Source organism: Chaetodon trifascialis, chromosome 9, assembly GCF_039877785.1.
Source record: "Chaetodon trifascialis isolate fChaTrf1 chromosome 9, fChaTrf1.hap1, whole genome shotgun sequence".
NCBI classification, from domain to species: Eukaryota; Metazoa; Chordata; class Actinopteri; order Chaetodontiformes; family Chaetodontidae; genus Chaetodon; species Chaetodon trifascialis.
The window spans coordinates 17,943,468-17,966,465 of NC_092064.1; the positions used below are offsets into that span (position 1 = coordinate 17,943,468).

General features: G+C 41.8%; 2 protein-coding genes across 6 annotated transcripts in view; both read right to left on the bottom strand.

Annotated features, from left to right (window-relative positions):
- The window catches only part of arhgef12a (Rho guanine nucleotide exchange factor (GEF) 12a), a 37,393-nt gene extending 22,393 nt beyond the window's left edge, over positions 1-15,000 (bottom strand). For all 3 annotated transcript variants that reach the window (XM_070970198.1, XM_070970197.1, XM_070970196.1), the window contains exons 1-2: positions 13,620-15,000; positions 1-21 (exon numbers count right to left, since the gene is read on the bottom strand). In XM_070970198.1, coding sequence (XP_070826299.1) covers positions 1-21; positions 13,620-13,651 — 53 coding nt within the window. In that variant the 5' untranslated portion in view covers positions 13,652-15,000. The remainder of the gene's footprint in view (positions 22-13,619) is intronic.
- A 1,585-nt stretch (positions 15,001-16,585) lies between these two features.
- Positions 16,586-22,545, bottom strand: tlcd5a (TLC domain containing 5a). 3 transcript variants are annotated; one of them, XM_070969984.1, is made up of 3 exons: positions 22,176-22,545; positions 20,402-20,605; positions 16,586-19,817 (listed from the first exon to the last, which is right to left on the bottom strand). In XM_070969984.1, exons 2-3 carry the CDS (start codon positions 20,595-20,597, stop codon positions 19,285-19,287), a joined length of 729 nt encoding a protein of 242 aa, XP_070826085.1. In that variant the 5' UTR covers positions 20,598-20,605; positions 22,176-22,545; the 3' UTR covers positions 16,586-19,284. The 3 variants fall into 3 exon arrangements, with proteins under 3 accessions (XP_070826085.1, XP_070826084.1, XP_070826086.1); XM_070969983.1 differs by having other exon boundaries at positions 16,592-19,817; positions 22,136-22,537; XM_070969985.1 differs by lacking the exon at positions 22,176-22,545 and adding an exon at positions 20,780-21,229 and having other exon boundaries at positions 16,592-19,817.
- Positions 22,546-22,998: the final 453 nt, after the last annotated feature.

A 22,998-nucleotide genomic window follows, 5' to 3' on the forward strand; every position in this document is an offset into this window, starting at 1 on the left:
CTGTTTGCTTTCTTGGGAAACCTGCAAGATAAAACAGAAAGACCATGAGTATGTCACAGAAATGACCTGACAGACCATCACCACAATAAAGTAAATAAAGGCTGAGCTGTTTATGCCTATATGGAGGATGAAAAACAAGAAGCAAACTGACGGCTTCTCCTGAGACCCATATAGCGGTAAACATGATAATCCTGATCAAACATCAGAGTTCTTCAGCTGCAGATTAAAGCCTTTTCCAGGTCAAATGTCCTGCGCCTCTCAGATCTCAGCTGTGTGTGTGTGTGCGTGCTGTGATTTAGTTCCTCACACACATCCTGACCTGACTGTAATAATCATATCCGAATCACATCCATGGCCTGTTTTCCTTCGAGGCAGCCTGCCCTGAGACAGATCACTGCCACAGAGTGATGCAGTGATGAAATAATTTCACATACTGTCAGCACCATATTGGAAAAGGTGATGTTTTCCAGGAAGTTGAGGATTTGTGCGCTGACTTGCTGTTTGGCAGATGCACCATGAATGAAAATTCAGATTTAAGGACACAGTGTGCTGTTAATGCTGGCAGTCGGTGTTTGAGCTCATCTTTTAGCATACAGTCTCATGGACTCAAAGGTAACTCAGAATGAAATCTTTACATACAAAAAATTACACATTCTATATTTAAGACTGAAGGCCAGATTATCGTCTGTGGGAGTGAGCTTCTCACAAAACGTGACCCAGCTGGACCTGAAAATTCTTACTCAAGGACAAAGGTAAAAACAGACATGAGCCACACTTTAAAATGGGTAAAAATGATGTTCTAGGGTACCTGTAAGTCATTCAGAGACTGCAAGAGAATCTACTCCCAAGCTATTCAAGGGGTAATATTAATCATATATTTTATCTGTAATGCACTTTCCACTGAAAGGAAAATCTCCTGAGTGCTCATGAAGTTAGTGCCAGTTATCTGTGTGGCCCCTTAGCTCATTTGTCTGTCTGCAGACAGAGTGAGCCATGTTCTGCCATTTTTCTTCGTGTAGTATGAAAAACCACTTCAACTGAGTTAAAAGTTATATTGTTGCAGAGCTACCATAAAGGCTAAATTTAGATTCAGTTTTATTATTATTTTTTTATTGTGATGAAGTGCAGAAGCATGGAAAAGATTGATGTCTCAGCCAGGAAAGCCCACAAAAACAAATACCTTTTTATACTCTATTGTAAAGCCACAATCTTCTTTGCTAGGCAGGACAACAGTTGATTAGGTCTGAGGTTAGGTTTGAAACTGTGAAATTTTCGAAATAAGCCTACATGCAGTGTGCTATGTAAAATGCTTGAAGAAATGCAAAATAGACAGAGACAATGAGAAACGGGATGTAACTCTGAATAGTACTGGTATTCTTTAAATGCACACAGTGGTTTACTGCAAAACAGAAGAACGGATAACTACACATTTCAGAGCACCAGTCTTCCGTAATGGGGAGGTCTCACGACTAACTAGCCCACATTAACTCTTTCTCCTGGCGACAGTGTGTCCCATTCAGAACCATGCAGGGGCAGCTGAATGGCCCGTTTATGAAAGTGCCTCAGACTGTAATAAGTTCCAGAGCCTACAGCAGAAAAAAAACTAGCTTTAAGTAGTCCACTCCCTGAAACCTCTGAATTGGAGAGATGGAAAAGTCAGCACATAAACACACACACACTGAACTGGGACATGTGTACGCACAAGCTCGGGGATGGCAAAACTGAGCAGGCCGATGTTATTCTTGGTTGATCATACAGGAACAAATGAAAACGTGACAGGCAAACCAAGTTCTAAGAGGCCGGATGATGCATCAGGCTGTCTATAATGTCTATGCTGAACTAGACTTATGAATCATGCTTTCAGAAATAATGCACTGCTGTTTTGTAACTGTTAAAGAGAACAGAACAGCTGAAAAGGAATGTTGATTCAAATTATATCATGCGGTATCGATATCCCAAATAACCATGGGACCATGAAATGACACATCGAAGGGCTAAGGGGGGGTTATGAAGAAAGACCATAGCACCAGACAGAAACAAGGGGACGTAATAAAAGACAAAACCAATGTTTAGAAAGCCTGAATATGTATGTCAGTTCAGCCAAAAAGAGGCAATCATGCTACAGGAGGTTGGAGGTCAAACACAAAAACAAGTATTTAAAGTGAAAGGGCTTGTTGTTGTCTGAGTTTCAAGGATATCAAACATAGTATGATTTTCACCTTTCTAATAAATATACTGTGACATTTCTTAAAATACAGGCAGCCTTTCTAAATGGCAAACCAAAAATATCCTGCTGCACTGAATTCTGAAACTGCCAGGCCTCTGGTAGAAGTCTGTGAAAACACACAAACGCACCACTCCGGGGCTTTGACAGTAAAAGTTCCCCAGTTGCCCCTGGCAACCAGATCTGGATCACTGTAAACCGCTTTTAAAGGTCTCGATGCCCTTGTTGACAACCACATTTCCAATGTTAATACAAAAATAAAGGTAGGTTAAAATACAGCAAAAATTTTATCTTTCCAGATGGGTGGACGTGAGTGCTGCTGTCACATTGATTTCCACATGAAACCAGCAAAACTGAGTGTGGGAAAAAGAAAAAGACAATGACTCCCCCCCACACCATTACAGCGTAACTACAGAAAAAAGCAGTAGTGATAGCGAGACAGTCAAATCTGTCTGAAAAAAAAAAAAAAAGCAGAGACGTCATCAGAGAGGGCTGCTGCAGGCTTACAATAGAAACTGTACTTCAGAGTGTGCAAGTGTTGAATGCAAGAGATCAGTGGCAATCAGCTGAGTGACATGCACGTTTATACACATGTGAAACAGAACAAAAGTCCAAAGAGGCAACCACTTAGACACAAATTGCACATCAAATAACTAAACTGATTTGATTCAAAGGCAACAGTCTTGTGTTCAAAACCGTTTTGAAACTGCAAAGTGGAATTAAAAAGACAGGAACTCTCAACAGGGAAGCAAAAGAGTCCTTTGGTTGAAAGTGAAAAATTCTCAAATACCGTACTTAAAGGCACTGACAAATACACAAACTCAGTGTCTATTACAAGACTCTGCAGCACCTAGCCTGTGTTTGGCAAAGCAGCTAAATGACAACTTAAGTATAATAATAAATGGAAAGGCTTACAAGTCTTATGAATCCCCATTCTGTTACAGAGTGGGCTCACATATACACACTTAGACAAGGCCTGTCAAAGTTGACATGTTAACTCAGGCTGATTCAAAAAGAATCTCTGTTTGCATTGCTGTGAAACCAGAGTGATCGGAAGTTACATGTGCTGATTCGAAATTTATTTTGTGAACTTTCTGAAACATGTTACTTTGATAAATCCAGCATAAGCTTGTAGCTGAGGTGTGCAACATACAAATCATACATGCCTGCATAGCAGAATACTGAATGTAATATAGCTGTATTTGCTAATGGGAAATTAAATATTGTAGTCGTGACAGCAGAGGAGATATTTATTACAACAGCCCTGTGTCTTGATGGATATAGACTCCAATCAATACAAAGCTGACGAGTCATTTTAATAGGTGTCACTACCAGGGCAACGTTTCTGTGAGTTTTCACTGAAAAGTATCGCTGACACACAGTCATAGCTCCCACAATCTCAGAACCTATTGGCTATCGTTTGACGAAGATTTAGCCTCTGGAGCAACAGCCAGTGTTTTTGGGGCTTCCGATGTAGCCTGGATATCTGGATAACAGATATCCGGGACTACACTTCCTCTTCTGTGTGCCGGTAATTGTTTACAGTCCAATTTGCAACTTGAGATGCGAAGATGACACTTTGGCAAAGCTGTAGACAAATATCTACATATGTACGCTGATAACTTAATTTAAAAAATAAAAGCTAATAAAAAGCTTAATCATTTTGACAGGTTGGTCAGTGGGTTCTATGATTACATTTCATCCAATGCTGTCCGCCTCTTTCACCCTCCATGCAGACCGCTAACCCACATGCAACCAAAGCCAGCTCAAGCATGATTGGTCAATACTACTCGCACTACAAACGCACTGCAAACGGACACCAGAATGTTTCCGATACCAAACTCTTGTCACATTCTGCCGTCTCGTGCACATATCTTTTTACAGACATTATAGCTCACATAACTCCACAGTAGATCTCTGGTGAAACATCACAATGGCTCCACATTAGCAGTGAATTCTCTGTCCAGTAGAAAACAGTAGGTTATTGTTCTATGTCCTAATGCTACTACTTTAAACACTCTATTATACAGTCTGTTATAAGAACAATAAACAACTTGTATGATTACTGAGAAAACACTAGATCCGAAAGGATTAGCAGATTAATGGAGTGGATTGACATAAAATTAATAAGCGACAATTTGATTATCCATTAAGTGTAACTTCTTTGATTTTAGCTTTCCGGTGATTAATGCATTTTCTTAGTTTTCCTTGACAATAAACTTAATATTATGGGGTTTTCGGACATATGAATGGGTCTGCTTGGCCTCTGTAAACAAGTTATTTAGAGAATAATCAATGGATTTAACCAATAACAAAAAAATAAATTAGCTGCATCCCAAGAAAATACACGCTTCCACTGTGAGATACAATGTGAGCAGTAGCGATTCTACAATTTGACCTCTGCAAGCATATGATTTCATTCAGTATTTATAGGCCTAAATAACAGTCAAGCTTGATCAATACACAGCTTCTAGAAGCTTTGCTCTGCACTTTAAAAATGTTTTTTCTAGGTAATACATTAAAAAAAACCTTGTAAATTGGACACTGTAAATCTTTCTGCTCGAGTAAAACTAAGAGCTGCAGCTGCTCTACTAGCGTGGACTAGAGATGATATGTAGATCTAGTAAAAACTGCACTCTGAAAATGTACAGAGAGCGCCCAAGAATCAATTTTCCTCAGCTCATTCAATTCTTTAGATCCAGCTATAAAAGTCTGAGCTAGGACCTCTTCCTGAACGGGGCCATTAAATTTGCAGGGAGGGAGAAAGGGAGAAAGAAGGCAGAGTCAGAACAGGGTGGGATGGGAGGGAGGGGCAGCACTGGAGCGGGCCTGGGCTTGAATGCTCCATTGAGGTTTGGTGTTTTGATGGAAAACTGTGGCAGAGCTGGGCCAACTGCTGCAACAGTGGCAGCAAGAGAGGCCTGGGACCAGACCAGAACATGGACAGAGAGAGAAAGTAGTGAGCGAGGGAGGGACGAACAGCCCTCTGGGAGTGGGACCCTGACACACAGCCATTTCTGTGAAAGGATCTCCCAAACTGAAGAGGAAGGAAAACACTGAACAATAAGGAACTAGACCAACTCATGCAACATTCAGGGGAAGCACTTCAAGTTATTCTCAGTTCCTCTTAGAATGAGTAAAAGCAAATATAGACCAATGACTAAAGCGTCACTCTGAGTTGAATTCTAAGCAATTCGATATGTAAAAGAGCAAACACAAAAACAGAAACCTTATACTGATTTTGAGGATAAATGCATGCGGGATAGAAGTTATAGTAGGCTGACAGTAACTAGTGACTATAGTAAGTTTTATCCTGTAAGTTGTGCTATATGCTGCAGTCATCTGGAGCGTCCTACCAAAAGGAGAGCTACACAGCTCACAGCACAGGTGTTGTGACTGGGAGAGGTGGGGCCTGTCTGAAACTAGGAGAGGATTGGACAGTTTTGGGAGTTGCCTGCAGGCTGCCGAGATCTGACTGAGGTGTGTTCCATTCCAAGATAACCTTGCACACTGCAAAACATCCTCAGATGTTAGATTACACTGGAAAACTTCGGAGAACTGGAGTGTGGGGATGGCACAAAGTCCTCAGTTGGGTTTTGTGCTGATTCATGCCGCTGGCCTGCCAAGTACCCTATGGAACTGGTAATATCTTTTTTTCAGCCAGCCAGCCATTCATGCCACCTCTTTAAACCTGCTCTGTGATTCTATCTCAATGGTGCAATGATACAGTCTCTTGAACAGCCTGATTCATGCCTGCAGCCTGCCAAAGGGAGAGAGAACACACTCACACACAAACACACACAGCTTGTTATCTAATCTATATACCTGAGTCACACAATGTGGGTGCACACACAAACACAGCAGGCATGATGTCACTGCTTTCCACTCCCTGCCACTAAGAAAGAAGTAGTCTACACCCACACGGTGATATTCCTTCCTTAAACCACCTTCTGTATTACAGTCTAGTCTAATATCAAACACACTGATGTCACCATCAACATGTGGCCTTAGCAGTGTAGCTATGTAGCATTGTGTGTGTTGGGATATCGACTTAAAGAGAGAGGCCTTTAAGTGAGTGTATGAGACAGAGAGACCTAGAGAGAGAGAGAGAGAGAGGTGTGGTGTGTTGAGAGACAAGAGCAATAGCTCTGGAGCTCAAGCTACAGCCTCAGGGGGAAAACAGTGCCCTTTCTGCCCCAATAAACCTCATCAGGATTCCTGACATGAGGGCCGGGGGATAGACATTTCTTCACGCTATGCTGTCTGCTGTCCTCCAGCACTGGGAAAGGAAAAGAGGTGGTTCAACATGCTACACTGTCCACACTGCCGCCGGTCATGAGCCCTACAACAAAACCTGAGAACTTTTCTAGGGGAGGCTGCCCCTGTTGATCAAGTTAGCCGTTAACTTACAGTACTGTATAGGGTATGCTTAAGTGTCTTCCAGGGGCACATGGACACCTGGACTGACAGACTTTTGATGTATGATTTCGGTATCCTGCAATGCACTCAAAGATATATTAATAGCTGTTAGAGGCAGATCTATGATGACTTTTAAGCTGATGCAACCTGTGGTAAAAGCACATCTACTGACACCTCACTCTATCTAAAACTATAAATGTGTGCTACATGACACTCATTAAAAAAATCTAGCCTGGCGAGGCAAGATGATAGGGAAAACATTAGGACGTTCGTGTGACAACCAGAGTATCTACACCAAAGATGCTTACAGCATCCCTGTACTTCTTAATCACCTTTGAAGTCGTTGAGGAAGCAGCGTCTTCCACTCAACATGACTGCAGGTTGGTGACAGAAGTGTTCTGACTTTGGTTCTTGTAGAGAAAAAGTAGGGTTGTGTTAGTCTGTCAAGTCACCTCTGAATCAGCAGAAACAGTCGGTGTGGGATTAATCACAGTGCAGCAGCACTGTCTCTCCTGACAATACAACCTCTCCTGGCACACAGAGGCAACATTCAATTAAAGCATCTCCATTCTGAGATCCAGCGAAAAGGCGTCTCAACATGCTACATACATCACATCCAGTCAACTACAACAGAGATACTGCTATTGAACATCAACCACCTATTGCTGAGTGTATCAAAGACATATATAATCTAAGATAAACTGCCAGTATCACGTCTTAGGCCACTGTACAGTCTGCAGAATATCATGGCTTCACAAGTGCCACAGTTAGTTTGAAGGCTCTAGCCTAGTTCATTGCTGCAAAACCCTTACATGGACATGTGAGGACGTGACACTAGAGCAAGACAGCCCTCTCCCCTTGTCCCCTTTTTCTCTATTGTAGTGATCCTGCCTTTTGTGAAGTGAAAGTAATGTTTGGGCCCTGAAGCGCTCTTGGCTAACAGGGAAGGACTGTAGAGGGTGTCCACAAGCATCAACATCACAGGGCTGGGTGATAGACCCCCTACTCCCCCGGCACTCAGAGCCCCAGCTAATGCCCAGACTTCACCAACTCTCCAACATCCCTACCCCTGGGGCATCGCCTGTTTCTTTTCCTCTCTGCCATCTTCCTCTTTTTTCTATCTCAGAGTCCATTTCCTTTTAGCCAGGCCGAACATGATGAAGACAACCCCAGAAGAAATACTAATACCCTCAAAAAACACAAAAAGAGACCCAGGCCAAACCACAGAATGCACTAACTAACCCACCTGTCCAATTTCCATTTGCACTTGGCTGATTGATGAAGGCAAATTTGATGCAACTGTAAATACTCCCTACCTTGGGGGCATAATAAAAATATAGTGATGATGGAAGAAAGGAAATAATTGAGGCAAAGAATGGAATAAAAGATGGATGTGGTTTAGAGTCTGTGAAAAAGAATGAATTGGGAGCAGAGTATGGTGAGAGTTGGTGTGTGCCTGCCAAAGTAACATCCAGGTGTGAGCTGTCCTAAGGGCTTTCCTAAGGTCCACATTTACATTCAATAAATTAACAAAACTAAGTATCCGGTCAGTGCATGATGTTGAAAAAATGGGATATATATTTGGGATATGAAAAAATACAGGGAAATTCACCAGCACTGTTATTCATGTACAGATATACAGTGAACAATTCTTATCATTTGGCTATTTTCAAAGTCCATCCTCTACCAACAAATCAACCCCCCACCCCTGACTTCTACCACACTTGGTTCAACCCTCTGCCACCACTCCAGAAATCATCTTAATAACCTTCACAAATGGACTTGTGCGTCGCAGTTGTGATATTTACATATAAACGACCATTTTTAATGATGTTCGAATGCACGCTTAATCTGCGTGGTGGAAGATAAACGGGCCTCCTGGTGCAGCTGAGGATGGTGAAACAACTCAAGCAGCAAACGCATTTATCTATATCCCGGCAAGATGTGCAGATAGATGCGGATATTTCGAGTTTTGTGTGTGTGTTGTGTGTGTTCAGTGTTTCTGGCCCTGTTTAGAGACAGGGGATATGCCAACTATGCATACAGTGACCAGTTAGCGCTGTGCTCTGATGAAGGAATGCACTTTATTAGTTAATCAAAGAACCACTCACACTCATTGTCAGGTTGCAGTAGGTGACTAGCAGGGCCTGCTTTGGTTTGATAAATGAATGGAGTGCACCCCTTCACCAGTGCACACTGGGAACTGATCAAATTCTGTGTTTCCAAGAACCCTTAAACCGGACTAAATAATCTCAGACTTTTCTTATAGATCAGACATAGAAAATTGGAACTTTGCTTGTTTTCCTTTTATATCAAGTAGAAAAGAAGTGGTAGCATGACGTGACTGAGCTAATCTGCCTTACTTGACATTAGGCGTCCTGCAACGTGACCAGTGCACATACGCACTTTGCAATGTCACTGCTGACATGATAGATTGTGCAGCCCTAGTTTGAACCAAAATGAAGAGTTGATATTGCAGCAGTTTTGCCGCATAGATCATATATAGCTGCCCGTTTTAACCAAAAAGTGACGATGTCATCAATAACAAAACCTATTTCCAGAGTGTTGTGTGTAATGCATCACTGACAACTGTAATTGCAACAGCAGAATAACTCCAGGGTGAACTCACAAAATAGTAGAACGATGCGCCACTTAATTAGTACTGGCCTTTGCAACCGTAATTCACATTACTAAGATCAAATAAATGTGTACAGCCTGACAGAATAGAGGGTAACTGTTGCAGGAGGAAGGGACTGCTTATGGAAAGGAGTACCTGTGGATCAACCAGTTTCCTATTTAACTAGTGACATATGGCTGAACGTGTCTGTATTGACAGCAGATGTTGTAAGGATGGCAAGAAACTATACTTGAAAAAGCCTCATTATTGTCCTCGTTCTTGAAATTAAAAACAGCATATTCATCCGCGTCCACCATCAACAATGCCACCATCAACAACAATTCACATTAATTTTGAATGTGAGAAAACCCCAGACTCCATAAAAGATTAGAGACAAGACTGTGGCACAAATCAATACAGTAATGCAGTTTGCCAGCGAGCTGCTTCTCCTTTTCCACTGTGAGGATGAAACTCATAACGTATAAATAACATAACACAGGAAGATCAACTTAGGACAGCTGACACCTATGTGCTTGCCACAGATCAGTCTGGGCGTTTTAGAGATTTCGTCCTTGTTTTTCTACTATTTACCCATGGAGGACAAAGCATTATAAAGACCTTTCAGTATAATGCAGCACCACCACAAACCACAGCCTTCAACTTCACAATAGGATTAAAACTAGACCTCTCTGGCACCGTCTGAAGCAATTCTTATGATGACACTCTTAAAAAGATAAGAGCTGTTTCATATACATGACCACTGTACCGCACCAAGGCACCATACTGCAAAAAGACCTACTTTGGGGGGAATTTGTTTTACAGATGAGATGTTGAGGTGTGAGCTTGCTGCTGACCTAAAAATGCTGTGGCAAAGATTTTAATGTAAAAGGAAGGCCTACGGGCTATCATAACTAGGACTTCAACTTCTGAGAGAAAATGAATTCCTTCACAATCTTGAGACAGAAAATCTCACACGCCCCATAACAGTGGGATAAGACGGATTACAAATTATTAAGACTATCTAGGCAAGGAACAAGAGCTGCAGCTAACAATTATTAGCATTATCGATTGATCTCCCCATTACTTTCTCATTTATTCCAGTAATTGTTGGCATGCAAAATACCACACAGTAGCTAAGAAAGAAACATAAATTTCCCCAAACCTACGGCAATGTCTTCCTCAAACTCATTTTTTCATTCAACCAACAGCCCAAAACCGGGAGATATTCTGTTCACTGTATGACTGTGAAAGCAACAAATCATCATTTTGGAAAAGCTGTAACATCAAATGATGGAATGAACTGCTCCCTACTCTCATGTGAAAGGCCCTCTTACAGCTACTTACCCGGTGGGATGACATTTTAAAAGGTATACTATGCAGGATTTTCCTTAAAAAAAACCCCAATGTATTTGCTCATACAAAGATAATCCCTCTCAATCATCACCTATGACCCACGATAAGTGTGTGGCTTTGCAATTATCTCCAGGGACCCTGCACTCTGTCTGTATTTTATTATTTTCTTCTTGTTTTGCTGCAGTTGAGGCATTTCTGGTCTGCAACCTTTGGGTGGTGGGTGTGTAGCCCCCAGTCGGTAACAGCGCACAGGTGTGGCTGGAACTTTAAAAAATGGTAGCAGGTGCCAGAAGGTAAGCAACATGCATCCAAAAGGAAGCTACAAAATTGGTTGACAGTGCAGAAAACAGTTTGTTTACAAACAGTAACCAACATTTCCTTCATAAGTTGAATGTATTGCAAATTGCTTGTTTGGCTTATAGTGGCCGGAAAATTTTAATGTATCGCCTGACCCTTTATGTTAATCTGGAGCCTTTGCACTTCTGTTGATCAGAGCTTTAACTTCTGGATACTCATTTTAATGCACAGCTCAGAGCAGCTGACACAGCTTCCACAGTGTCAGTGCTGACTAGATGGAGTAGAAGCATACTGCATTATCAGGGAGGGATGCCAAATACAGGAGACGCATACAAGCAGACCGAGCTGTCAGAAGTACTCATGAAAACACTGATCATGACGAACAAATTCCACTGCAGTGAGGCACATATCAACTCCAATCATTATCACTTGATGTGCACATAATTAGTTTAGTACCCTGCCATACTGTCATAATATTGTTATATTACTGATAAGAATTTAACTGTTTGAGTTATCGTCACTTCAAATTCCAAGCATCTGCTGGATGGAGAATCTCATATTTGTTGCTTTTCTCTGTTTCATGTTTTTTTTTTTTGTGTGTGGTTTTTAGGCTATTGGCTGGGAAAAATAAGCAATCTTAAGATATCACCTTGGGCTCTGTCACGTTGTGATGGACATTTTGTCATTATAAATGTCAGTATAATCAATGATAATTAATCAATTAATGGCAAACTTTTTAGCTGTAAAACTATTATCATTAACTGGCCCTCCAATAGGGTAACAGTGAAGACTTACTCCACCCAACCTCCCTGAATGTACCTGACCCACACTGTTGGACCTGGAGAGGAGCGTAGAGTGGACAGCCAGTTTGCTCCCACTGAAAGCTATTGTTTACTATTAGTGATGTCACCAGCACCACTTCCCGGGAGGGCCTCGGGGGGGTGGGAAAAACGTGGAGATCAGCAGAACTCTATGACAAAGAGCTAACAGCACACTGAACTGACCCATCGGCTGGCGGCCCATCCCCAATAGATGCTGGATGCATACTCCCACCACAGCCAACAGAGCGAAAACAAAATGCACAACACCACACATAGAGGGACTGAAAACAAGGACGGGGATATACAGACAGACTTAAGGAGGGGGGGAGAGACTGACAACAGCATTAATCAATAAAGTCATTATCGTCACCCACTGTGGAAAGCAACCTTGAAAAGCGCTGCGGTCTAAACAACAACTCCTACTCTAATTTTTGTGCAGATACAGAGCTAGCTGCTTGCACAGTCTACAGACTGCTGTCATGCTGTTTGCATTTTTTTGCATTAACATAATGGCCTGCATCATGTTTTACTGGCAGAGTAATAATTGTGACAGAGTGTGTGACACCAAAACAAAGAGGTGAACAAACTCAGTCCAATGCCATCAACCCACATGCTTTGACTGAATATGAATAGACAAAAAAATTATGCAGCACTGTCTCAAGCCTTCACAAGCAGCAGCAAATCTGAGATGACCAAATATGCTGTATATTACATAAGACACACTGCACTGTCTAACTGCAATGGCAACCTAACATTAGGCACTTCACTGCATCAGGAATATGTGTGATTTATTTGCCTTTAAACTGCAGTTAAAATTTCAATACAGGTTTGTTGAAGTGATTCATTTTACTGACAAAAGCAACCAGTAATGTGATGGTATCTGTATTGGTTTAGTCAATAATACCATGCACGGTGTGGTAATACCATTAAAAAAAAGAAAACACAATAAACAGCACCACAATAGCAGTTGGTGCCAGCCACTGTTGCCATCATTGCAGTGGGGGAGGGGGGTCATGTAAAATGGGGTTGGGCATTAGCCTCTAGCTAATGTCCTAGCCATGAAGATATTTCAGATCCCAACCTGTGCAATGAAGCTTCCCTCTGCTCTGAATCTACTGGGCACATTCCACTGTCTTGGCCTGCTCTCATTGCAGGTATGTGGGATTCAGGTGGGATGTGATGTAAAGCAACGGCTTCACTTCTCTGATTCGAGAGAATAGAAACCTCTTTATTCTCCAGGTACACAAACATAGGGGAGTTCCTTCTTGCACTGATAACTTATATCTCAGTGGATTAGGATGGCACAGGCTGATCCTCCTCTACCATTTAGTGTGTTCTTCAGGCCATGACACATTATTTAGCCCGCTGGTCTTAGCAACAGTGTCCAATCTGCGAGTTTAAGTTGACAGATGCCTTAGATAAGGTGATTACTTGACGAAGCCAAGGTTTTGTCTAAATCCAGAGATTGTTTTAATAGGTGTAGGAGAAGGTTAGCTTTAAAGGCTTAGCAGTAATAGTGATGTTGAAAGGTGTACAGGGATCACAGACGACTGTTCCCTGGCACACAAACAGTAGCAGGCCTCACTCCTTGGACAAGTAGTACTTTACTGTCTGCAGAGAACTCCATTACCCATGCTGAGATCAGCAGAGTTTCCATCTAGATCTGATGTCCTTCCTTAGTAATTAGATTGTGTAACACAGTTATTACTGAGCACATCACCACAAAGAAGTGCTTTACTTGGACCATGTAAAACATATTTTCATCTGACTGCGGGCTGTTTCACATTCAGCCTCATCATAACCAAATCAGGAAACTTTAACAAGATTTCACATATGATAGCTTGGAAGACTCAATTTGTGCATGTGTAAAGGTGGCCGTGTACTGTACCTGTCAGTGAAGCTGGTCTGTGTGTCACTCATTGGGCTTCCGATTCTAGATTTGCAGCAAATTATATCCGATTAACATTTTCCAGAGTGTGATGAGGCGATTTCCTGGCGCGTTCTTCTCTGGCATTCGTCTGAAGTAGGCAAGGATTTCGAGAATTGCGTTGAGAATAAATATTGAGTTGTTGCGAGGCTCGTCCAAACACCAGAGGAAACAAAAATGCTACCTATGGCTATCTCTTAACCAACACTCCCGGTCAAAATGTTCTAGCAGGAAGGGCTCTACAGTGCAAACCTTAAAAATTAATCGGGGCCTCTGTGGTATTAGCTGTACAGTCAGATGATAGCCACCAACAATAAATAAACTGCGCCAGCTGGCACAAGTTGTCGTGCATGTATGAACTCCTCGTACGAAGCCCTTTGCATTCACATGCCAGTTTATGGCCGATATGAAACGTGTAAACAATATTCCAATGTATCAGACACCTTGGCCCAGCGCTGGAGTCCGTCTGCCACCACCCCTGCTCGGCTGAATGGCCTCAGTTCCTAAATGATCTTCGAAGATGCTGGAAATTCCTCCAGTCCCATTTGGTATTCCCTGCTCCCAGAAATGCCTGTCTGTGGCTGTGGGGACGACTCTCCCGTGACCATGAGAATCGCTCAATACCGAGTTTTAAACGACCCGTGTTACACACTAGCAAAACAACTGCAGCTAATGTTATACCGGCGTAAAGACGTTAGATTCAAAACCACGGCTGGTTAGATGGTCGATTCAAAAAAACAGTGTTTTTTTTTTTTTTTTTTTTTGTAGAAAATCCTTTCTCACGGTAAGCTGGCTGTTGGATCTCGCCAGCTACCAGCTAACAAAACAGATGAGCTCTTTCAGCAAAAAACTTTGCTTCGTATGCTCTTGTTTCGAGTGCAAACTAAGCAAACTCCCGTTCACAACAATGAGCCGGCCAACGACAGAGAAATATATATACAACACGGCATGAATGTCGACTTGGCTGGTGAGATGTCTCCGCGTTATGTCCTTCAAAAGGTCTCCTTGAGAAAAGAAAATCCAGTGGAGTCGGTTAGCACAGCGCGACGTTCCTTGACTCCATGTTTCCAGAATTCAGTCGTTTCTCGGCAGAATTCCCGTGGATGGAAGCAGGCTAGCTGTGTGGCCAGCTAACGGGACAGAAAGTGACACAAACCCCCTGTAAACAACGACAAAAAAACGCCGAGGCGCTTAAAACTTTTCGTGAACATCAAACGACGTTTTTTCCAACGCAAGACGTTATTTGTACGAGCATAGAACTGGCGGAAAGGTTCCCAAAATCTCACTTTCTGCCGCTAGCAACGCCCTAGCCAGCTAGCTGTTCAGTCCACTAGCGCTTCCACCAACCACTTCCGCCGGGAGCTGGGAAAACTCATTTTGTTTCAGCATAATGTTCAGCGGCATTGCTGTAAAATAACACTAATACTCGAACAACGTAAACAATGATACCACTGCGGCAAGTAATAGTAGCATGATATTCATTCTTATTGTTTGTAAAGTTTATTTTAGGTTATGATTAAAAAAAATAGTCGGAAAGTTAAATGTTGTATATTAAACGTGCACCGATTTGTCTCTCAATCGAGAAAAAAAACGAGCAAACATGTTCCAGCTTCTAAAATGAGAATATTTGCTTGTTTTCTTTGTCTTCTGTGACAGTGAACTGTAAGTCTTGTCTTTTGGACTATTGGTCAGACATAATGAAACATTTGATGGACATTTTTCACCTAAAAAAATAAGAGCCCCCATAGTCATATATCAGACTATTAGTAAATTAGTTGATCCCCTAATTGATTACCGGATTGTTAAACATAGCATTTTTCTAAGTGAGTGATGGAGAGAGGGTTTTATTGACTAAACACTTGAATTGGCTGTATGATCAATAATCAACAGCCCTGGTTGTGTAGCCGGTTGTACTGCTGGATGCTTTCCTTTACCATGTCAGGGAAACCAGTCATAAGCATTTTCCAGTAAGGAGGCATTTTCCTTCAGCTGGTTGATTAACTGGATGATGATGTGTGTTGTTGCATGATTACTTCATGGTTTTCGTGGCTCTCCTGCCTGTCTGTGGTCGGTCTGGGACTGAGAGAACAGTCATTATGCTCATTATTTAGTTTCACAGCTTACAGTCCAGTCCTTTGTCCATCATCCTCAAGAAGATGCGGTTATGCTGATTAACTCACCCACTTGACAGATGTAGAAGAGCAGAGAGAAAAGACACTGAGGTGGCTGTATGTGCGCGTGTGTCAGAGTGTAAGAGACACATAATAAAATTGCAAAAGACACTTAAGGCTACCTGGAGGCTTTCATTCATGTGTTTGTACTTATTTAGTTCAGAAATTCATCTACAAACTAAAGTGAGTGTAAGTGAAGATTTTAAGACCAAGATCCATATATCCAGTGCAATCAATGCAGTCAATAGTCATTGATTCCATTAGTAGTCCACTGAGTAGTATGTGTTTTAATTACTGTACGTGTGTTTTTGAGAATGACAATATACTGCAATACTACAATATATGCAATTCCCTGAGTATTACACACAGTATTGTCCACCATATTAAACTTTGTGTGCCCTATTGCATGAAAACATATTTAAAATTGTTGAATTTATGCTAAAAATTACTGTAGAAAAAAGAACAACTGGTTTGTAGTTAAACTTTTGCTCAATAACAACTATAATGGGGTATTATTTTCAGTTGACAATGCCGTGAATATTTCTTTCTCCCATTTTAATATCTTTATTTTTACACTGCCAAATGACTGTCCTCACGTTTCCTCATTGAGCTCTCATATATAATTGACACAACACCATCATGTGGACAGTTAAGGTAACTTCAGTCTCAGTCCAATAACATCTGAGTATCTGTGGCATTATATGATGCACATGCAGTTTGTTTAGTTTTGCTGTTTAAAATGAATTCAAAGGCATACAAACAATCTACCGCACCTTTATTTCACGTCACGCAGGGATTACACAGGCAAATCATGAAAGCCTGAACTGAAAATGGTTCCTCGTTACTCCTGCCCTTCCACTGGAGGGCTTACAGTACAGCACAAGACAACAACCAAACAAAAAATTAGGAAAGTACATTCAGATAACTAAGGCACACACCAGTTAGGTTTGTACTGTCTTGGATATAATGGTGATGCTCCATGTTTCTTAATGGTGGCAGTCAAGGAAACAGACCAATGAGAGCAACACAACTTATTTCAATCAAAGATAAACAGGAAAACAAAAGGATGAAAGGTGTTTTGACTGAAGAAATCCACGTGCACCAAAAAAACAAGATATGGTCATAATAATAAGAACACCAATATAAAGTCTGAGCACAAAGATTAAAGCTGGTAGTTTGGTAACTTTGTTGGCATGGAACAAATCCGCTCATGAGGAGGGCTAAATTATGATGTTCTCTACACCTGCCGTCGTCCCATGATGCACTTTTCTGCTGTATCTGGACAATATGGTTGAAATCAATATTATGATATCAAGACAAACATTTTTCTGATAATTAATATCACATTATGGCAAATATAGGCCAAAATCTCACACAAAATACCAAAACTCTCCACACATGTAAATCAAAAAATGGAATAACTATTTTTGTACGTTAGTATGTTTGGACTTACCACTAAAACAATAATCAGATATGATTACATCATCTGGATATGATTTTACTGAAAGTCTATCAATGATAACTATTGCCCAGCCATAGCTGTGTCTGTAATGTGAATGCAGAAATCTGACATTTTAGGGGCGAGGAATAAAAGATGCTCCTGCATGATTGCACGGGTTTTCATTCTACCTGGTTGGTCCTGACTGTATGTTTGTCTCAAAGATCAAGACAAAAAGAGAGAGTAGAGCAGGTACATCCCAAAAATGCTTAAAGCTGCAGTAGGTAACTTGTACAAAAGTAATTTTTTGTCATATTTGCTAAAACTGTCCCTACGTCCAGACAGCAGTACATGAAACATGTAATCTGTGAAAAAAACTGTCTACATTGGTCCCACCTACTGCTCCTACTGCGATTTGCAAGAATCCACCGTGCCCGACACAAAACAACCAATCAGAGCCAGAGGAGCATCTGAGGGAGTGTCTGACATCTGTCAATCACTACTCACACACGCTGCAAACCGCCCCCTCCCTCTGGTCATGCTGCCGGCTGCCGCTCAGTCAAACAGCTCTGTGAGTGGCGTCAGGAAGCGAGTGAAAGCTATGGTGGAGCAACAGCCACCGTAAAGGAGAAACTGCCCATACCGCCGCTGCCAACAACAGCATATACGGCTAAGACAACAAATAACCATAAAGCTAATATGGTGATTGTTACAGTAACACTCGACAGCACGTACAGCACGTAGCAGCTGGCCAGAGTTAGCTTGTTTCTGATGCTAAGGCTAATGTTACTGGTTGTCACAGCAGCCACGCAGATGATGCAGGGAGGAGGGGCTTGGAGGCAGGGCAGGAGTGCAGCTGAGAGGGAGGGGGAGTGACGTGGAACTTGCGTTGGTTCAAATTTTCAGGCTAAGTCTGCTCTCTTCTCCATCTTACCTACTGCAGCTTTAAAGCTGGATCCCGAGAAAAAAAACAAAAACGTAGGCAGCACAGAAGTCAGACAAAAGATTAGCACACTGTTTAGATAGCTCGCAATAAATCTAATTGAATTGTCGAGTCTTGCCTGACAAGATCTCTGTGCAACTGAAACATGACTCTATTAAATTAGATTCAATGGGTGCTATCAGTTCAGAGTGCTGATCGTTTGTTTGATTTTATCTACAAGATTAAAGTAAGTCATGTAGGTCAGTGTTCACACAGTCGATGCAGTGAAGTCAGACACTTCAAAGAACTTTTAAAACATTTGAAGATATTCATAATTTACAGAAAAATCCATATAGCATTACCAGGGTAGAACTATGTAATTAAGAGGTTCCTTTATATGAAATGAAATGCATTCTGGGTAGGTTCTGGAGTCGGATTTCAGACAGAAAAGCTTGGAGGAATAACTATAAACTATATGAAACAAAGAGTCAAACATATGACACACATTTCTCTAGAATTCACCCTAACTTTCTGGTATGACATCATCTCCCTGAGTATATCTTTCACATCTGCTCAAAGTTTCACTTGCACCAAAAGACAAAACCCAGGATTACAAGGAAACCAAGCCTAAATTTTTGATATGACTAAAAAATGTGTCACACAGACCTCGGACGTTTCATGTAAACAGTTTCCTTCCTAACACTGAGCTTTCCTCTGGAGCAACACCGCCACATGTGACTAGGCCACAGTTCACTGCAACTGAATGCAACATCTGTTCGCGTGTTTATACAAAGTGCTTTGGTTTTCAGTGACATAAACTACATCGGTGTTGCTTAACTGCACTTTTTGCACAAAAAAAAATCTGACGTGTTCAGCTGCAATAACTGCAGTTTTTTTTCAAAATGCACAGGTGTGGACCTTACAGACACATGCTGCAGGATATTTCTCCATACAGAAAACTATGACTTTGAAATATTCCTTTTTCTAATCTCAGTGTAACGTACAAAAAGCTGATTTTCTTTCTACTTTCCCTTGAGCATCCAAAGTGAAAAACACATAAAGTGACTTGATTTCCTTTACAGAAGCACAAGCCGATCAGTCCCTCTTCCCTTCATGACCATTAGCTGCCACTCTCTCTTGTTGGTCCCTCTGTTGTTTGTGCCAGCTCTTGCTCTTCCGAATGGCAAATCGAACAATGTCCACCATAAACACCCAGGAAAGAGCGTACATAGCCACTCCCCCACACTTGATAAAGAATCTGGGTCTTGGGGAGATCAGCTCACAGTACAGCATTGTGCCGCCCACAAAGATTCGCATCACCACAAACAGCAGCACAAACAGGACGTCCACAACGTCTCCCAGCCGCGTCGCGTAATGTCCCGTCTGTTTGAGGAACCAGCGTGCCTGCAGGAGGGGGTTGGTGATTTCACTGCCAAAGAGGACGGCGCAGCCCTCGATGCCAGATTCCCCCAACCAAAGGGTCAACAGGATTCCCAGGATGCTCATGGTGTGGTGGGCCAGCATAACGGGTCCCTCTGTGCGGAAGTACACACACCACGCCATATCAAAAATAAAGTAGCCCAGGCTCACCACCATGGCACTTATCTGCAGAGGAGTGTTCTTAGTGCCTGCGTCCACAAAGAGAAGAAGAGAGTTTTCAGTTAGCATATTTTTTAAAGACAAACAATCATGTAATTGCAAATGATAAAATGAGTAATTGCTGATTAACTGATTACTTGCTGATTAGGAATTTTGCGCCACACAAGAATAAAGATGGGAATGGTAAAAATATTTGGCCACTGATGAAGGATTTATTCACACTTTGAAAATTTCACTAATTAATTTGCAACCATGTTAACGGCTGATTTGTCATTTAAGTCATCTTTTAAGCAAAAATGCCACATCACCTTGTTCCAGCATTGCAATTATGAGGATTCGCTTTTCCTTATGGGAGTTAACTGAATATCTTTAGGTTGAGATGTTACCTTGAGCAACTAATCAATTAATCATGAGAACTCCTGTCAGATTAATTGAAAATGAATTGTTTGCTGTAGCCCTAAAGCAGCAGACGTGAAAGTTACTGAAATAGAATTTACAACATGATGACACGAAAGACATCAGTTTGTTTGACTTCTACTTCATAGACAGCCCTTTTGTTTTTTAATCTTGAATTTAAAACTTAATTTGAATGAACAGAGGATAAGTGTCCTACCTGGATAAGTGAAGGGCCAGGGTCCATCCACATAGCCTATGTATGATGTGATGCAGACTGCCAGGATGCCGTGTACCAGGGTGACAAGGCGACAGTTCCACTCATAGCTCCTGGACCCGTTAAAGTTACACAAGATAAAGTAGAAAGAAACCCAGCAGGACAGGCACAGGAGTGCACCAACCACAAGCACTGCCATCTCCTCTTCTGCAGAGAGAACAATGAAGAAAAAGAGCTCAAACCAACTTACAGTGCCTTTCAAAAACTTGCCTGTCAGCAGTCATCAAGCCAACTTTGAATCACATTACACGCAAGGAGAAAAATGCACAGATGCACATCATGCTCTGTTGTCTCGCTTACAGTAGAAAGAGACAGCATTACCGTCCAAAGACTTGGACTGTGCAATCCTTTGTAAGTGACCAACAATTAGCCTTTGCTTGAACTATAATAGCACTATAGTTGGCAGGCCGAGGGTCTGGTGGGGTGAGGGGGACGTCTCTTCTTCTACTGTGACGTTTGTACTAGGAGGTGAGACCATGCAGATGGACAGGCCCACACTCACTGGACTAGAACAAGATGTACACTTGAGTCTCAAAGACTTCAAGCAAGTTTCAAAACTAGATGAGAGGTCACTGGGTGCTGGGCCTCAGACAGTCCTCATGAGAGGGAAAGGTTCTTTCAGCGGTTAGAAAATGACATGACAGCTGCGATATTATATGCAGACAACTCAGTTTGGGTTTCTGCACGTAGCAGCATGCAAAACAGAGCGGCAACTACTTATATTTTTCCCATTTAAGCATTACAAAATGTCAGGAAACTGTGACAAATGCACATCAGAACTCAATGTGACCAACAGTCCAAAAACCCAAGAAGTTAAGTTTAGGGTCATATATTAAGAAAAGCATAAAACCCTCATTCTTGACTGGCTGGACACTGCAAATGTTTCGATTTATTTGCTTAAAAATCTAATGATTAATCCATTATCAAAATGCTGATCAACACATTCACATGAAACAGCTCCAATGACAGACACTGTAGATCTGTTTGATGCTCTCAGAGTGCTAGAATAAATGGAGGTTACGTTTGGTTATATTTTAAGACCCAAAGGGCAAACGACACAGAATCAACCCAGCATTGGATTTGCCTATGCAAAGACAAAAAACAGAAAGACAAATGAAACATGCAAACTGAAAATACCGTGACACCACTTAGCTGATAGTTCAGGTACATTTCCAAAACTATGTTCTTCACGCAGCAGCATACAAAACTGACTGTTTGCGATTCATTACGAAATACATAAAACATATTTGTCTCTGTGTTTGAAGAGCTGCTTCTATCTTGGCCAGGGAACCCCTTCTTGTTAAAAAGCATTTGTGTGCAGGTGAAATACAGGTGAGAGTTGAAACAAGTGGAGACAGTTTCGAAGCTTTTAAGATACACAAACTAAAGGGTCTAACGCTGCATTTACAGCACTTTAATTACGTTACCATGAAAACCTGTAAGAGGAAATAAAATAACCCTAACCCTAGCAACTAGCTGGATTAACGTTAGCATTAATGTTTATTCCCTTGCTACCCTAGGGGAATTAGTTACTAATTCCTAAACTGAGAGGGCAAGAGCATCCGAGCTTATCCCTCGTTTAAGAGGATGCTCTCCGCCTCAGTTAGCTGGGTCAAATAGCAAACTAGCTAGCCGGTAGCAAGCTAACGTTAAATGGCTAACAAAGCGTTTTCTTACGGGACTGGAACGCGTTCTCAACAGCAGCGAAAGACATCACCTTGATGGTGCACATGTGGCCGTCTCTTCGTTTACATCCTGGGCGTTAAGAGTCCTGTGAAGATATGTTCTGAAGCCGCCTGTAAGAGGGCTGTTTGCAGACAAAGTGGCTGCTGTTTTTTGTTCTGTTCCTTTGCGTGAGCTCCGCCGGTGAAAACGGGCTGATAGCAGACTCGCTCAGCATCCCTTTATTTCCATATTCCCTTCCAGCTTATCGGGCGCTGCACATGCAAATGTGTCAAGTAGCACGTTTGTGTCCTGCTCGTGTTATCCCATAGCACACCGTGGTTTGGTTATGGCAGGCGTTAAATATTTAACAGAGTAAACGTGTTTCCATCCTTCTAGATGTCTTCCAAAGGCGATGGGACGCTGCCTCATCTTTTTTTTTTAACAGTGGCGACACCTTGTGGTCAGTGGTACGAATTACAGACAAGTTCTCCGCCAGCAGGGGGACAAAATGGAAGAAATACATAGTAATTAAACTACACATATTCATACAAAGGTGTTATGGATGCAGACAACATCCTAACTGCATGACCTGGGTTGAAACACTAGTGGCAAGCCCTGCCAAGCTGTCCACAAGCAATGGCTGACCTCCAGAGAACAGCTCAGTACACATATATTTTCCACATTAACACTATGAAGCATCAATTTATTTTTACAAATGAATATTAGGGTGCATCTTGGTGGCCAAGGGGGAAGGAGATGCTAATGATTAGTCACACTGTCCCCAGTTCCTGTCAAACCTTGTTATTTTGTCAGCTTTTTACTGCATACGGTCAAAAAATTCAATAAGATTTCCCCAAAATACTTAATAATTACTT

Excerpts from the sequence above, each read along its gene's own strand:
- tlcd5a (XM_070969983.1), bottom strand. The coding sequence starts at position 22,190 with ATGTGCACCATCAAGGTGATGTCTTTCGCTGCTGTTGAGAACGCGTTC. Across the intron at positions 20,606-22,135 it reads TGAGAACGCGTTCCAGTCCC|AAGAGGAGATGGCAGTGCTT; the intron begins GTAAGAAAACGC and ends TTCTCTCTGCAG. Across the intron at positions 19,818-20,401 it reads CTGGCCCTTCACTTATCCAG|GCACTAAGAACACTCCTCTG; the intron begins GTAGGACACTTA and ends TTGTGGACGCAG.